The sequence below is a fragment of the Podarcis melisellensis genome (assembly GCF_964234715.1).
Source record: "Podarcis melisellensis genome assembly, chromosome: 9".
Taxonomy (NCBI): domain Eukaryota; kingdom Metazoa; phylum Chordata; class Lepidosauria; order Squamata; family Lacertidae; genus Podarcis; species Podarcis melisellensis.
Window position 1 is genome coordinate 44,322,454 of NC_138541.1, and position 13,058 is coordinate 44,335,511.

At 41.5% G+C, this 13,058-nt stretch overlaps 1 protein-coding gene across 1 annotated transcript in view; it reads right to left on the reverse strand.

Moving 5' to 3' along the window:
* DDX60 (DExD/H-box helicase 60) overlaps positions 1–13,058 on the reverse strand; it is a 55,534-nt gene that overhangs the window by 28,871 nt on the left and 13,605 nt on the right. The window contains exons 9-20 of the mRNA XM_081924249.1: positions 12,645–12,786; positions 10,359–10,514; positions 9,644–9,752; positions 9,253–9,368; positions 8,103–8,266; positions 7,565–7,817; positions 6,261–6,433; positions 5,788–5,952; positions 4,791–4,940; positions 3,435–3,554; positions 1,359–1,454; positions 616–731 (exon numbers count right to left, since the gene is read on the reverse strand). Of these exons, the coding sequence (XP_081780375.1) occupies positions 616–731; positions 1,359–1,454; positions 3,435–3,554; positions 4,791–4,940; positions 5,788–5,952; positions 6,261–6,433; positions 7,565–7,817; positions 8,103–8,266; positions 9,253–9,368; positions 9,644–9,752; positions 10,359–10,514; positions 12,645–12,786 (1,760 nt within the window). The remainder of the gene's footprint in view (positions 1–615; positions 732–1,358; positions 1,455–3,434; positions 3,555–4,790; positions 4,941–5,787; positions 5,953–6,260; positions 6,434–7,564; positions 7,818–8,102; positions 8,267–9,252; positions 9,369–9,643; positions 9,753–10,358; positions 10,515–12,644; positions 12,787–13,058) is intronic.

Genomic DNA, 13,058 nt, shown 5'->3' on the forward strand with positions numbered 1-13,058 from the left:
GTGTGGCGCTGTGGGTTAACCCACAGAGCCTAGAATCAGAAGGTCAGCGGTTCGAATTCCTGCAACAGGGTGAACTCCCATTGCTCGGTCCCTGCTCCTCCCAACCTAGCAGTTCGAAAGCACGTCAAAGTGCAAGTAGATAAATAGGTGCCGCTCTGGCGGGAAGGTAAACGGTGTTTCCGTGCACTGCTCTGGTTCACCAGAAGTGGCTTAGTCATGCTGGCCACATGACCCGGAAGCTGTACACCGGCTCCCTCAGCCAATAAAGCAAGAAGAGTGCCGCAACCCCAGAATCAAGTCACGACTGGACCTAATGGTCAGGGGTCCCTTTACCTTTACTTACCTCATAGAACTGCCTTAAGGTTTACTAAGAAGTAGTTAGAACATTTGAAAACATTCTCTATAAATGCTAAACATTATTACCGTACTTGTGCTTATTCATTGATTTGTCAAAAAAGTATAAATCCAGAGGTTCCACATTATCCTTGACATATGGAGACCTGCAAGCTTTCACACGATGATCTGCACAGTAAGCTGCAGTTTTAGACACAGCCCTAATCTAGTTGATACAACACTTTCAAAGTATGTTTCATTCAGAATTTTCACCCATCTTACTCAGCAAGACGTTTGGGGTTGCTTATGGTTGCAGAGAGAGCCAAAAATGGACATCGAATCATAACCAGAAGATGTTCCCAAACTTCTGCTCCAATTTCACCTCCAAGACAATGGACCTGAAGAAGAAAAAAATAGGCCTAATATATTAATGTTATGTAATGTGGACATGTTTTTATTCTTTTTAGTACAGAATAGTTGTATGGCATGCTTCCAAAATATCACACAGATACACTGCATTCCTCTAAAGCACCACATTCAGGTTTAGGGTGACTGTACACCACGTTTATCCATCCCCACACCTATGTACCCAACACGTGTAACAGCAAATGGCAACTGCCAATTTATACAAAATAATATAAAGGAATATGCTCATCTGTTCATACAATACAGGCTAACTCTGTTCCTGATGGCAATTTAGTCCTTTTGAAGCCACATCAGAGTGCAGCCCATTTCCTTTCACCCACAGAGCCGTAGTCCTATCTGCAGAGTAGTACCTCCTCAATTGTAAATCTTCAAAGCTGCATCTTGTGCTCTTGGTTGAGGTCAGTGATCCTGCTGGTGTAACTGCATTGTCCTGATCTTGTCAGACCCCCACTCTGGTCAGCAGCAGTGTTACTGGTGTCTAACTCCTCTCTGCCACACAAGCCATGGGTTCTTGGTCATGCTAGAGCATAGCATGACAGGCCTTTCTGTCAAAGGCTATAGATACTTCATTAATTCTGCCAAAACGAATGCATACCTACCTCATCAAATATAACATATCGTATCTTCTTGGCCCATTCTTGACGATGAGGTGACAGAAGAAGGATTTCTAAACACTGAGGGACTGTTACCAGTATCTGAAACAAAACATTGATGGACTTTTAGAAACATCCCTGCTAATAACAGGTTTAAAGCAACATGAACACTTTTGGAAAAGCAACTAAGTACCAGTGATATCGATATGACTAGATTTTTTGATGAAAAGAACAGTGTAGAAGCATAGTTATTTCTAGAAAAAGAATGCTCAGTTGATGTTCTGTCAACCTAAATCCTCTGACAGAAGCATATTGCCACATACATCAGTGTAACAAGGCTTCCAACATTACCTAAGGTCAACAGCCCTATTATCTGGTCAACAATATTGTGCCAATCCTTTATATAATCCTCAATGAATATAGTGGGACTGGGTGATGAGTATATGTGGACAGGATTGCACTGCAACCCTATGGCAGTGATGGGCAATCTGGTACCCCCCAAATGTTGTTGGACTACAATGTCCATCATCCCTGACCATTGGCCATGCTGTCTGATGGAAACAATGACTTGTGCTTCGAGCCCCAAAACCCATCCCCCATGGAAATAAAGACACAGTGGAGAAAGAATTTAGTTTAAATGTTAATGGGCAAATTTTGGCCACAACTTTATTGAAATACACAAATGTTACTGGTATTGGTTTAGGCATTGGTATCAAACTATATCTGGCTCCTGCCCCACCCTGCAGGAAGCCTCCGAAGGGTAAACAGCCAGCAGGGGGAGCTCCATCAATTTATATAGACTGGTGCTCACCCCTGGGGGTCCTGGCATGGCCCTAGCCCCTCTCCGGGCTTCGGACGAGATCCAGACCCCCGGATTCCTTTAACGGAATACCCTATTCATTGGAGGGGCAGGTGATGGCCGCACCTCCCCTCCCCACATCCCCCTCAACCAATGCCTAACCGCCACACGAGCCAATCGCTCGCCGCCAATACCGTCACTCCCACAACCAATCTAATAAACTGTTTTCAATTCCAGCAAGCCATACATCACTACTGCCATCCGACAGGTGCACGCCATCCACCATAAACAGGGCCGCATTTCTGAAAATAGCATCTGGGTGGGAATCAGCCTGCCATCCAGAGCAAGCATCTTCCATGCTGCAGCATGATTGCACTGCAACCCTATGGCAGTGATGGGCAAGCTGGTACCCTCCAAATGTTGTTGGACTACAATGTCCATCATCCCAGTCCATTGGCCATGCTGTCTGATGGAAACAATGACTTACCATGTATAATTATTTGTCTGTGTAATGAAAATTAATTTTCCTAATTCAGCATTGGATGGCTGAGAGATACTGAAAGGAAGGCCTGCTGCCTGCTGCAAGGCCCATTTCCACCTGGCCTAGGGGGAGGGACCTACACTCACCCTGAACAGCTGAAAGAGGCTCCTGCGACATTGGTGGAACAACTCTTCAGTTGGGGCAACTGGCTAAAATGCTTTAAAATGTTTTAAACAGTTCTAATTTTGCTTCCTTCATTTTTGTTGGGCTGGTGTTGGTTAAATGTTTAGTTGGGGTTGTTGTTGGTGGTGGTGGTGGTTTTTATTGATTTATTAGTTGCATGTATAGGATATCTTGTTTTTTAATGTTTGAGATTTTGTTGTGTTTCATATGTTGTAAGCCGCCCAGAGTGGCTGGGAAAAGCCAGCCAGATGGGCAGGATATAAATTAATAATAATAATATATGACATTAATAATTGTGAGGGTATTATATAATAACTGCTTTTAAATGCTTATTTTAAATGGCAGTATTTTAACTTTTAACCCAATGCTCCTTTAGAAGGCTAGGATATAAATTTAATAAATAAATACATTTGTAATAAGGAAAACCTTGCCTTTGCAAATACTGATAGAGCATTGCCTTTTTATCCAATTATAGTTTCCTTCTCATCTACTTTCCTTTTTATTTATTTCCCCATTCAACTGTTTTACAAACACTTCCCAGGAGCTTTAACCTAACTAAAAGCATTAGCTGAATAAGTGCCTTGGCTAGCAAAATCAGTAATAGCCACATATGACTTACCTGGCTATTCAAGGCATCATGACGATATTCTCGAGTGAAAACACCACATAAGGCAATACCAGATGGAAGTGCTTTATCAAATCGATTAAAAATGGTTGCAGACACTTGATTAACGAGAGCCTAAAAGCAGCACATTGGGAAGGCAAGGTAAGATGCAGTTTATCAAAGGAAGACTTCATAACACACTTCTCTCTGTGAGAACATTCAATGCATCAGGAGTAGTCTGCTCATTTCTTTGGTAAAGACTAGACCAATCCCATTTTGAGTACAGGCGTACCTTGGATCCTGAACACCCGGTAACTCGGATGTTTTGGCTCCCAAACACCGCAAACCCGGAAGTGATTGTTCCGGTTTGCAAACGTTCTTTTGGAACCCGAATGTCCGACTGGGCTTCAGTGGCTTCTGATTGGCTGATTGGGTTTTGGAAGTCGAATGAACTTCTGGAACAGATTTCGTTCGACTGCCAAGGTACGACTGTATCCTCATAAACAGAAGCAGGTTATATATTATTAGATATAAATAAACAATGCACATTGTTTCTGTTAATTAAAATAGTATCCTGCCCTTCCTCCCAAAGGAGCCTAGGGCAGCAAACAACTGTTATATACAGAAAAAAATACAGCCAAATCTTTAAACTATTAACTGCAATTTAACTTAAAGATGAGCGCAATCCTTTACTTGCTACACTTTCACCAGCTGAGTAGCATTAGGAAGAAGTGGAAGGAGGCTCCTGTCAAAAATACACAGGGATAAATTCCTGTACGCATTGTGAAAGGGCTCCAGAGCCTAAGTTGTTCCACTGGTAGAATTGTACCCACATAAAGGCATAGAGTTTTGGATAAAAAATGGGCATCATGGGGAAGAGAACAGCCTCCCTGATTCTTAATCACCCTCATTGTTTAGACACAGCTACAAACATGTTGGAAACCTATACAGGATCGTGACCTGGCATGGGTAATCTGCGTCTCATTTATTCAAAAATTAAGATGACTTCTCCCAATTCCTGCCACATTTTTATGCACCCCTTGGGATGGATTGGATACAACCATGGTGCATTTCTCTTCTCTTTGAAATGTGACCATAGGTTAAGCCTGTAACTCTTAGCTGCATGGATCAGCTTACAGCATGTATGCTAGGGCTTTTAAAGCTTCAGCTTCCTGTTCATTGTAGGGGTGCCGGGGTTCTATATAAGGAAAATGAAGGAAAGTGAGGAAGCAGAGTTTTCAACCTGCATTTGGTGTTTTTGATCCTTATATTTGATCCCTCTATGACCAGAACCCAAACAATGACATGTTTTATTGCAGATTGTGTGTATGACACATACTTTCTGTGAAGAAGTTGAAAGCTATTACCTACCTTTGTAGGAGCAACATACACAACCACACTTTCATCACTGTCTCTCAAGATTTTCTCCATGCAATAGTAAGAGGCATATGTTTTTCCTGATGATGTCGGAGCAACAATTACTGCAGATTCATTATTATCGACAATGTCAAGAAGTTCTCTCTATAAATAAACAGTGGTGTGAATGCTTGTCAATGATTATCTTGTTCATATAATTGACTTCCATGAATATTTAGCAGCTTCACTTTAATATATAAACGTGTCTGGATAAAGACATAAACATATGCCAAAGCTGCACAGATAAATGTCCATAACACAAAATATCTGTTGCTGTGCCTGCACAATATTACGCCAGAAACAAAGGCATAGGTGAGGGATGGGAAATTTGTGGACCTCGATTTCTTCTTGAACTACACTACACTGGAATTGATGGTAGTTGTAGTCCAACAACCTCCAGAAGACGACATGTACAGATGTCTCAGCCCCATATACCTGAAGGAGCATCTCCACTCCCAAAGTTCATCCCTGAGATCCAGCTCTGAGGGCCTTCTGGCGGTTCCTTCAATGTGAGGTTACAGGGAACCAGGCAGAGGGCCTTCTCAGTAGTGGCACCCGTCCTGTGGAACACCCTCCCATCAATGTCTAGTAAATAAACAATGGTTTGACTTTTAGAAGATATATGAAATAGCTAAGTTTTTTTTAAAAATGTTTGATGTTTTATTGTGTTTTTAATATTTTGTTGGGAGCTGCCCAGAGTGGCAGGAGAAACCTAGTCAGATAGGTGGCATATAAATAACAAAATGGTGATGTTGTTGTTGATGTTTTCTTACACCAGCAAACTTTATGGTATGTTTTCCCCAGTAGGTCAAATAACAACTTGGGGGAGGGGTGGATGGATGGATGAAAGTGTACATATTCATCCGCCGCACCAGCTGCTAAAAAGGCAACACCTTACATATACTTCCTCTACAAAAACAGGAAAATTAACTTCACAGTATGTTAATAATACCTGCCATGAATCTGGAATGAAGTGTTGCACTCTGGGATCAGGATCTTTTCTTTCTTCTCGCATAAGATAGTGGCCCATGTACTGTAGCTGAAACCGAGAGGACCCCATGCCAACAGCATATTTTGCATGCTTTTCCTTAAGTTCCTTTCTCTCATGTTCAGATACCTACAAGCATTTAGATATTTCAGTTTGGCAGCATGTTTTAAAATGACTGGGCTTTCCCCCCAAGAGCAAATAGTATGAATCAAGTAGAAATAGTGTATCTAATTAAATATATATTAGCATAAAGTGAGCTAACACACAGTTCACTTCCTATAAGGTCACTGTAACAGCTGTGGCTCAAACAAGTATTTATACAGTTTCAATCCAGGAAAGCTGCAGCCTATATTTTACAAATAGGGCAACTTGCTCAAGAAAATCTAAGTGAAGTACCTTTACGTTTGCATGCAAGTGTTCCATAATTACACAGTTACCTTGATATATTTTAAAGATGCTGCCAAGTTGTCAAATCCAAAGTACCAGAGGCATTTTGCAATCTGGTGGAAATCTGTCTCCTTCAATAAATCCTTATGGTCATAATTTTCAATCAGTGAGTGGATTCTTCTCATCACTTCAGCTGCTATATTAAATTTTTTCTCAGTTTCACCTTGAGAAGTAAAAAAGCAAACTCACTAAAATTCACCAGACATGATGATCAAAGCCATTCATTAGTTATAATTTGTAAGGCAATTCATCTGAGTAATCAGGTGATAAATGGCACGTTTCTCCCAGGTTTTTCTAAAAAGTAATCATTTTGGAAGAACCCCATGTTCATGGAACCCATGTCATGTGGGAAACCTATCAGATGTAGAAGGAACCTAGAAACCAGAGGTTTGATCTTGCCTGTAGTTCTCCAGTAGTGAGAGGAGCCATGTGTTACTGTTTTTCTTCACATGCTAGCCTGAAACCTAGCACAAAAGCAAGCTCCCTTGTAAACTCTATTCTAAATTAAGTGCTGCAGTCAGGCCTCCTTTCAAATCTGCCCCACCTCATCCATATTATTATTATTATTATTATTATTATTATTATTATTATTATTAAAATTTGTATACCGCCCTTTATCCGTAGATCTCTATGTTTAATACCTATTTGGGCTTTTGAGACATCACAGCAGCCAATTTAGGGTAGACCTTGTAGAAATCACTGGCCTGTATCCACATTTGCCTGATCTCATGAGCACCAAGCTGCGTAGAGGACAGAGGTACAGATGCAACCCTACCTCAGTCTCTCTCTTCCCTGACTAAATATTTTATGGGGAAAGTCTGCACAGGGATTTCTGCACCTGCTCATCTGACCTGGAGTAGAATTGTGCGGTAGAATTGAGTTCTACTTGCAGTCCTATGAAAATCTTCTCCGAGCAATATGGGGAAGGTAAAATAATAATTAAAAAAAAAAAAGTTTAATGGGAAATTGATTCCTTGGGTTTGGAAGTAGTGATTGTGTTTGGAAGTAGTGGTTATACACAGAGCAACCAAAATGAACTTCCCGTGCACAAAGGGAAGGGAAATCCACCTAATATGGGAAATCTGAGCTTTCAGATATCTCATGATCTAAATATATCAGGCTTTGAGAAAGGCCTCAGAATTAGATTGACACAAAGAGAAAAGAGTTTATCATTCCCTCACACACACATATCTATCTATATGTCTGACCAGTGTTGCCAAAAGCAATAGCCACTTCATATTATTATTATTATTATTATTATTATTATTATTATTATTATTATCCACCCTCATACCTGCTGCTTTGCAATGTTCTGTCCACAAACCAAAGCAAACATTCAGTGCTGCCATTTCAGCACTACATTTCACAGGTGCACTTTGACATTTTCCCAGAAAGACTTCTAGATTCTTAATTCCAGAGGCCATATTTTCTTTAATGTTGTTTTCAATAGTCACTGAAAGGGCACTCCAGCGACGCTCTTCTTTTCTCTCTTCTTCAGCTCTTTTCCTTTTCTGGTTCTCCTCAATAATAATTTCTGCTTTTGTCTTCTGTGGACAAAAGGAGTTAACGGCAAATCAATAACTCTCATTACATTTCAGCTCTTGGTAGGATCCCAGTTCCATAATGTGTTTATGCATGCAGGTAATTCTCCTCCCACCACCCACCCCCAAGAAATGCAACAGAGTGGAGGGAAATAGGCTGTATGCAGAGACCCTCCAAACCCTTGGATCCAGCAGATGTTAAAATATAAGCCAGGCTAGCTTCCTGTTGAGGTGATTATGTGGGTGACGAGGCATAAAGAAAAACAAAGGAAAGAGAGCTCTGGCTCTTACTTGGACTTTCTTGCTTTTTGTAGCATAAGGAGAAGCCTTCTTTGGAGTATCTGGCTGAGGAGCAATTTTCTTCGAAATTGTGCCTTCTAGGGATTCCCCATAAAATCGTTGAAAGGTTTGCAGTTTTTGATTCTGTCGCAAGGCCCATGGGTCTTTCTTTTCTCCTTCAAGACACACAAATGCATCACAGTGCCCCTTAACATCACCATCTTCCCTAAATGGCACTTCAGTGATCAGAAACCAGACTTCAAGGAGATGCCCACCTCCTTTGTGACTCTAAGCCACTGTCTCCTTACTCCAATTACTCTTTAATTCATTGTCTATGTTTTCCTGTCTAGCTGCTTTTCCTAATAGATGGGTCAGGGCAGCTACACACATTTTCCCAATTCTACTCCCTGAAGGCAAGAAAGGAGTAGCACCCACTACTGCAATGCCATTTTCAGTTTGGCACAGAAAAGCAGGAATGTCTCTGCTCACAACTAGAACTAGATTCTGCATGGCTAGAGTCAATTCTACTGGGCACTGGAATACATGGGATGTAGCATCATCTGGAACACATCACCAGTGAGGAACCCATCTTTAGTTATCAGAAATTTGTTGGCTGGTAAAACAAAGTGATAGGCCAGACTGCAGAATCCACAGCAACAACATAACCACAGTGATTACATAGGATCGTGATGGTTGGGCACACGGAAGGTTCTCTCCTTCAGAAACATGGAATTTTCACTTTGGAACTATATACTTAACTCTATAAGGCAAAACTTTAACATTAAAGAGTAGACACCCAGATGATTTTTCCTATGCACGTTCATGTCTATTTTCTTAAGAGTAGCCATTTCTTGGACAACTTAAGTGTGAGTACAGTGGAAGCTCAGATGTTGAACTTAATGCATTCCAGAAGCCCGTCCAGCTTCCGAAACATTCAAAAACCGAGGCTCAATGGGGCAGTCAGAAAGCCCCATTGAGAAAAAAGAGAAACGTGCCTCAGAAGTGTTCAGCTTCCGAGGCACGTTAAAAAATGGAGGCATTTACTTCTGGTTTGTCAGAGTTCAGGAGCTGAAACGTTCAGCTTCCGAGGCATTCGACTTCCGAGGTTCCACTGTACTGTAGTTGTCCGGGGACTTGGTTGCTGCAGTTTTCTTGTATTTACCCCAAAATCCTTCACTTGTCCTGTCATAATCATCACTGAGTGGCTTTCCGGAATGCCAGTGCAGGAGTTCATCGAATTCCTTTTGTTTTTTAAGTGAGGCAACAACAGGATCATCACTAAGAAATAAAAATATTGCATATGTGGCATTTTCAGTAATAATTAAATAATAAAAAACATTCATTGTGTAGATATTCTCTCTATCAAAGCCAGATCCCTATGTATTTCAGGGATAGGGAGCCTTCGGCATGGAAAACCGAATGTGGCCCTCCAGAACTTCCTATTTGGCCCTTTGGTCCTCCCTTTTACCAGGCCAAATTCCTTGGTATATGAGCATTGTTAAATAAAGATATGTCCATTCTTGAATATCCAAGAAACTAAAAGTGATACATACGTTTTTAAAAATGGCAGTTCAGTTAAAATATTCCCAGCAAATTCATCCACTATGGTATTCATCACAGGTATAAGTCCAGGTTTAGGAAACATCCTCTTCGATTCCTTGTCTTTACCAAAAATAAAATCATTGTTGTTGAGAAGATTACTACAGCAAGAAGTGAAAAGTATGAGTTCAAGTAATACTGTGTGTATATGTGTATGTGTGTGTATGTACGTAATAGTGTGTGTGTGTGTGTGTGTACACACGTACACACGTACATACACACACATATATATAGAGAGAGAGAAGTACTGGAAACATTTTCCTATAATATAAACATGCACTGCTGTAGGAAGGTAAAATAAAATACAAAATTGCAAGAAATACAATCATAAATGCAAACTCTGACTGGTCCCTAGTATGTGGGTAAAAAAGAAAACGAATACACCACTCACTGCATTATTATGGGAAATCATATTTATCAATGTTTACAATAATTATTGCATGCCAAAATTATAATAATGACTGCATTGTTATATAAAGCTTTACTTATAATATTATCAACATCCCTCATTATGTAATATATAGAATTAGAATTATATTATGTGGTAATCCTAAGAGTTGGAAGAGACCAAACCCTGCTGATTTAGGAAACCTGAGGTTACAGCATCCTTTGATAGGTGGCCATTCAGAGTCTGCTTTAAAAGCTAAACGAATCCCAGAAAGTTGTTACCTTTCCCAGATAAACATTTTTCCTCAATAAATGTTGTAGAAGTTCTTCGTAGAGGAAAAGGTGCTCCAAAATCACATGTTCCAGAGAGTTCTGTGATATGTTTCCACAAAAGTTCATAGTCCCTATTCAATTTTGCTCCTGTATCCAAATCAAACCCTAGTTTAAAAAATGATAAGAAAATTAGCAGTTCAAAGCAATGTGTGTTTGGAAATATAACCTTTATTCCAAAATTACGTGATCCTCTTTTCTTCCACACACCACCTTTAAGATATTTTTTTAAAGACTCAAAAGCTTTCTTTGTCCCAATCCCCACCCACTATTTGTGTCTTGCCCAACACAGAGAAGAATTTTGAAAATTTGTGTCTCATCTTCTGATTGCTTTCTCAGACAGGCTCTATGGCTTGGCCTACTGATAGCCAATGGCAGAAATCCCTGTCTAGTATATACTCTACAGTCCCTAAGATGCCAGCCACCCACCAAAGCAGGAGGACAGAGCAACAACACCTCAGCAACTTATTATTTAACATTTTTATTGCATTTATATCCTGATTTCTTCCTAAGATCTTAAGGCAGTTTGCATGACATCTCCATTTTTATACGTTGAAAAATTGTGAATGACCCAAGGTCATCCACTAAGAAACAAGAGGAAGTCATTTGCTGGTCCAACCCAGGAGAAAAATGCACTTGATTGGCCCCGGTTGGGGCATAGGCGTGCACAGCATATTTCATTAGGGTGTGCACCCAAGGATTTGATTTGATTTCAAGGAAAGAAAAAGGAAGAGGAATGACAATACCAACAAATAAGGACAAGGAAGAGGAAACGAGGCAAAAACAACCAGAAGAGTGGTGAAGACACCAAAAAAGGAGATTTTTTTTCTTGCAGAGGAAAACACTCATGCCAAGTTGACTAAAGGCAAGGCAGATCAACGGAGCCAAGGGCAGGATGGCTCCTCTTCTCCATACATGCGTGCCACAAAGCATCCCCTCTCCCCAATAGGCCTCTCTCCAAAAAAAGTGACAACCAGAGTTCAGAGGGAGGCAGGGCCATGAGACAGAAGCAGACACAGGCAGAAGAAAAAGGATGGAATAGAGGTACAACTTCTGCTGCTGCTGCTGCTGGAGTCAATCACCCACCACTGCTTCTAGAGACAAATGCAGGCCAAAGATGCAGATTCATTCCAGCCTTTCTAATCTCCCTGCATCTCTTTCTGTCTACTTCCCTTGATCCCCGATTTTTTAAAACATTCTGGTGTGCCTGGGCATACCCCCTGCACATGCCTACAGTTAAGGGTTTAGGCATAACATTAAACTGAGGTTAATAAAAAAATGGAAATGAAAGCTTCTGATCTCCTCCTTGTGGTTGCACCAGAGCATGACCCCAAGGCTTGCTGCCCTGTATTCCCATCACTTTTCCTGCTATCTAAACTGGTCCAATATGAAAATTCTGTGATTTAGTGTTCCCCAAAGAAGAGATCCTATCAAAGTATCGTATATTTCGCCCTATAGGACAAACTTTTTCCCCTCCAAAAATGAAGGGGAAATGTGGGTGCGTCCTATGGGGCGAATACAGGCTTTTGCTGAAGCCTGAAGATCAAGAGACTCTCGCTCTCCAGGCTTCAGGAAGCTCTGCGCGACCTTCCGGAGCCCAGCGCCAAGCCGCCAGCCTCCGGAAGGTCGCGCAGAGCTGCCTGCCCTCCCGGGGTCCACGCAGCTCTGTGTGACCCTCCGGAGCCCGGCGCCAAGCCGCGCCGACCTCCGGAGGGTCGCGCAGAGCTGCCTGCCCTCCCAGGCTCCGCGCAGCTCTACATTCCGAAGACTCGGGTGCGCTGAAGAGCACGCCCGGGCTTCGCACAGCTGTCCGCAAGCCTGGAGAGACCGGCAAGGCTCCCTAGGCTTGCAGATAGCAGGTTGTTCTGGGGACTGGGGTCGGGGGAAGCTCGGGCTTCCCCCGCGCCAGCCCCGTGCCTGGGGGGGAAATAATTTTTTTTTCTTTATTTCCCCCCCCCCAAAAAAAACTAGGTGCGTCCTATAGGGCGGTGCGTCCTATGGAGTGAAAAATACGGTAAATATTTGTTCTCTTCAATTGCCTACACAACTGTCAATCTCCCATGACACTGTACTCATTGGGAAACATAAAAGATGAAAACCCTGTCTCCTGGACAAAAGAAGAGATCTGTGAGATAAGGCTTCACCTATCTCAATGACAGTCTGCAACTCAATGAAGGCCTTGCTTTCATCATGAAAACTCTGGGCCTAAAAATATAATAACTGGTGTGAATGGAGTACCTGGGCCTTTTTCCAGTCCATAATAAAATGCAATGTTCTTCAACAGGAGATCATCACTTAAATCAGGCAGTGTAGAGAAATCCACGTTCTTCAAGGCCTGAGTTGCAAGGCATTGAAGAACATGAAATTCACAAAGTTTATACTGAAAGGAGAAAAGAAAAAATCTCAGTAAACTGCACAACATAGGGTTTGTTCCATTTATTCAAATGGCGTCAATGCACAATATGGAAAGAAAACATTTTCAATTGATCAGTATTTAACTCTCCAGCCTAACTGTACACTATGAGGGGTAAAACTATTGCGTTAGAGGAGTTCTTTTTCTGGAACACCTAAATTTATTTTTCATGGCTACAGGTGTCTAAATATTATAAAACTTGTCAAAGGCCCCATTCTCCCTTTCTAAGAAAACTTGTC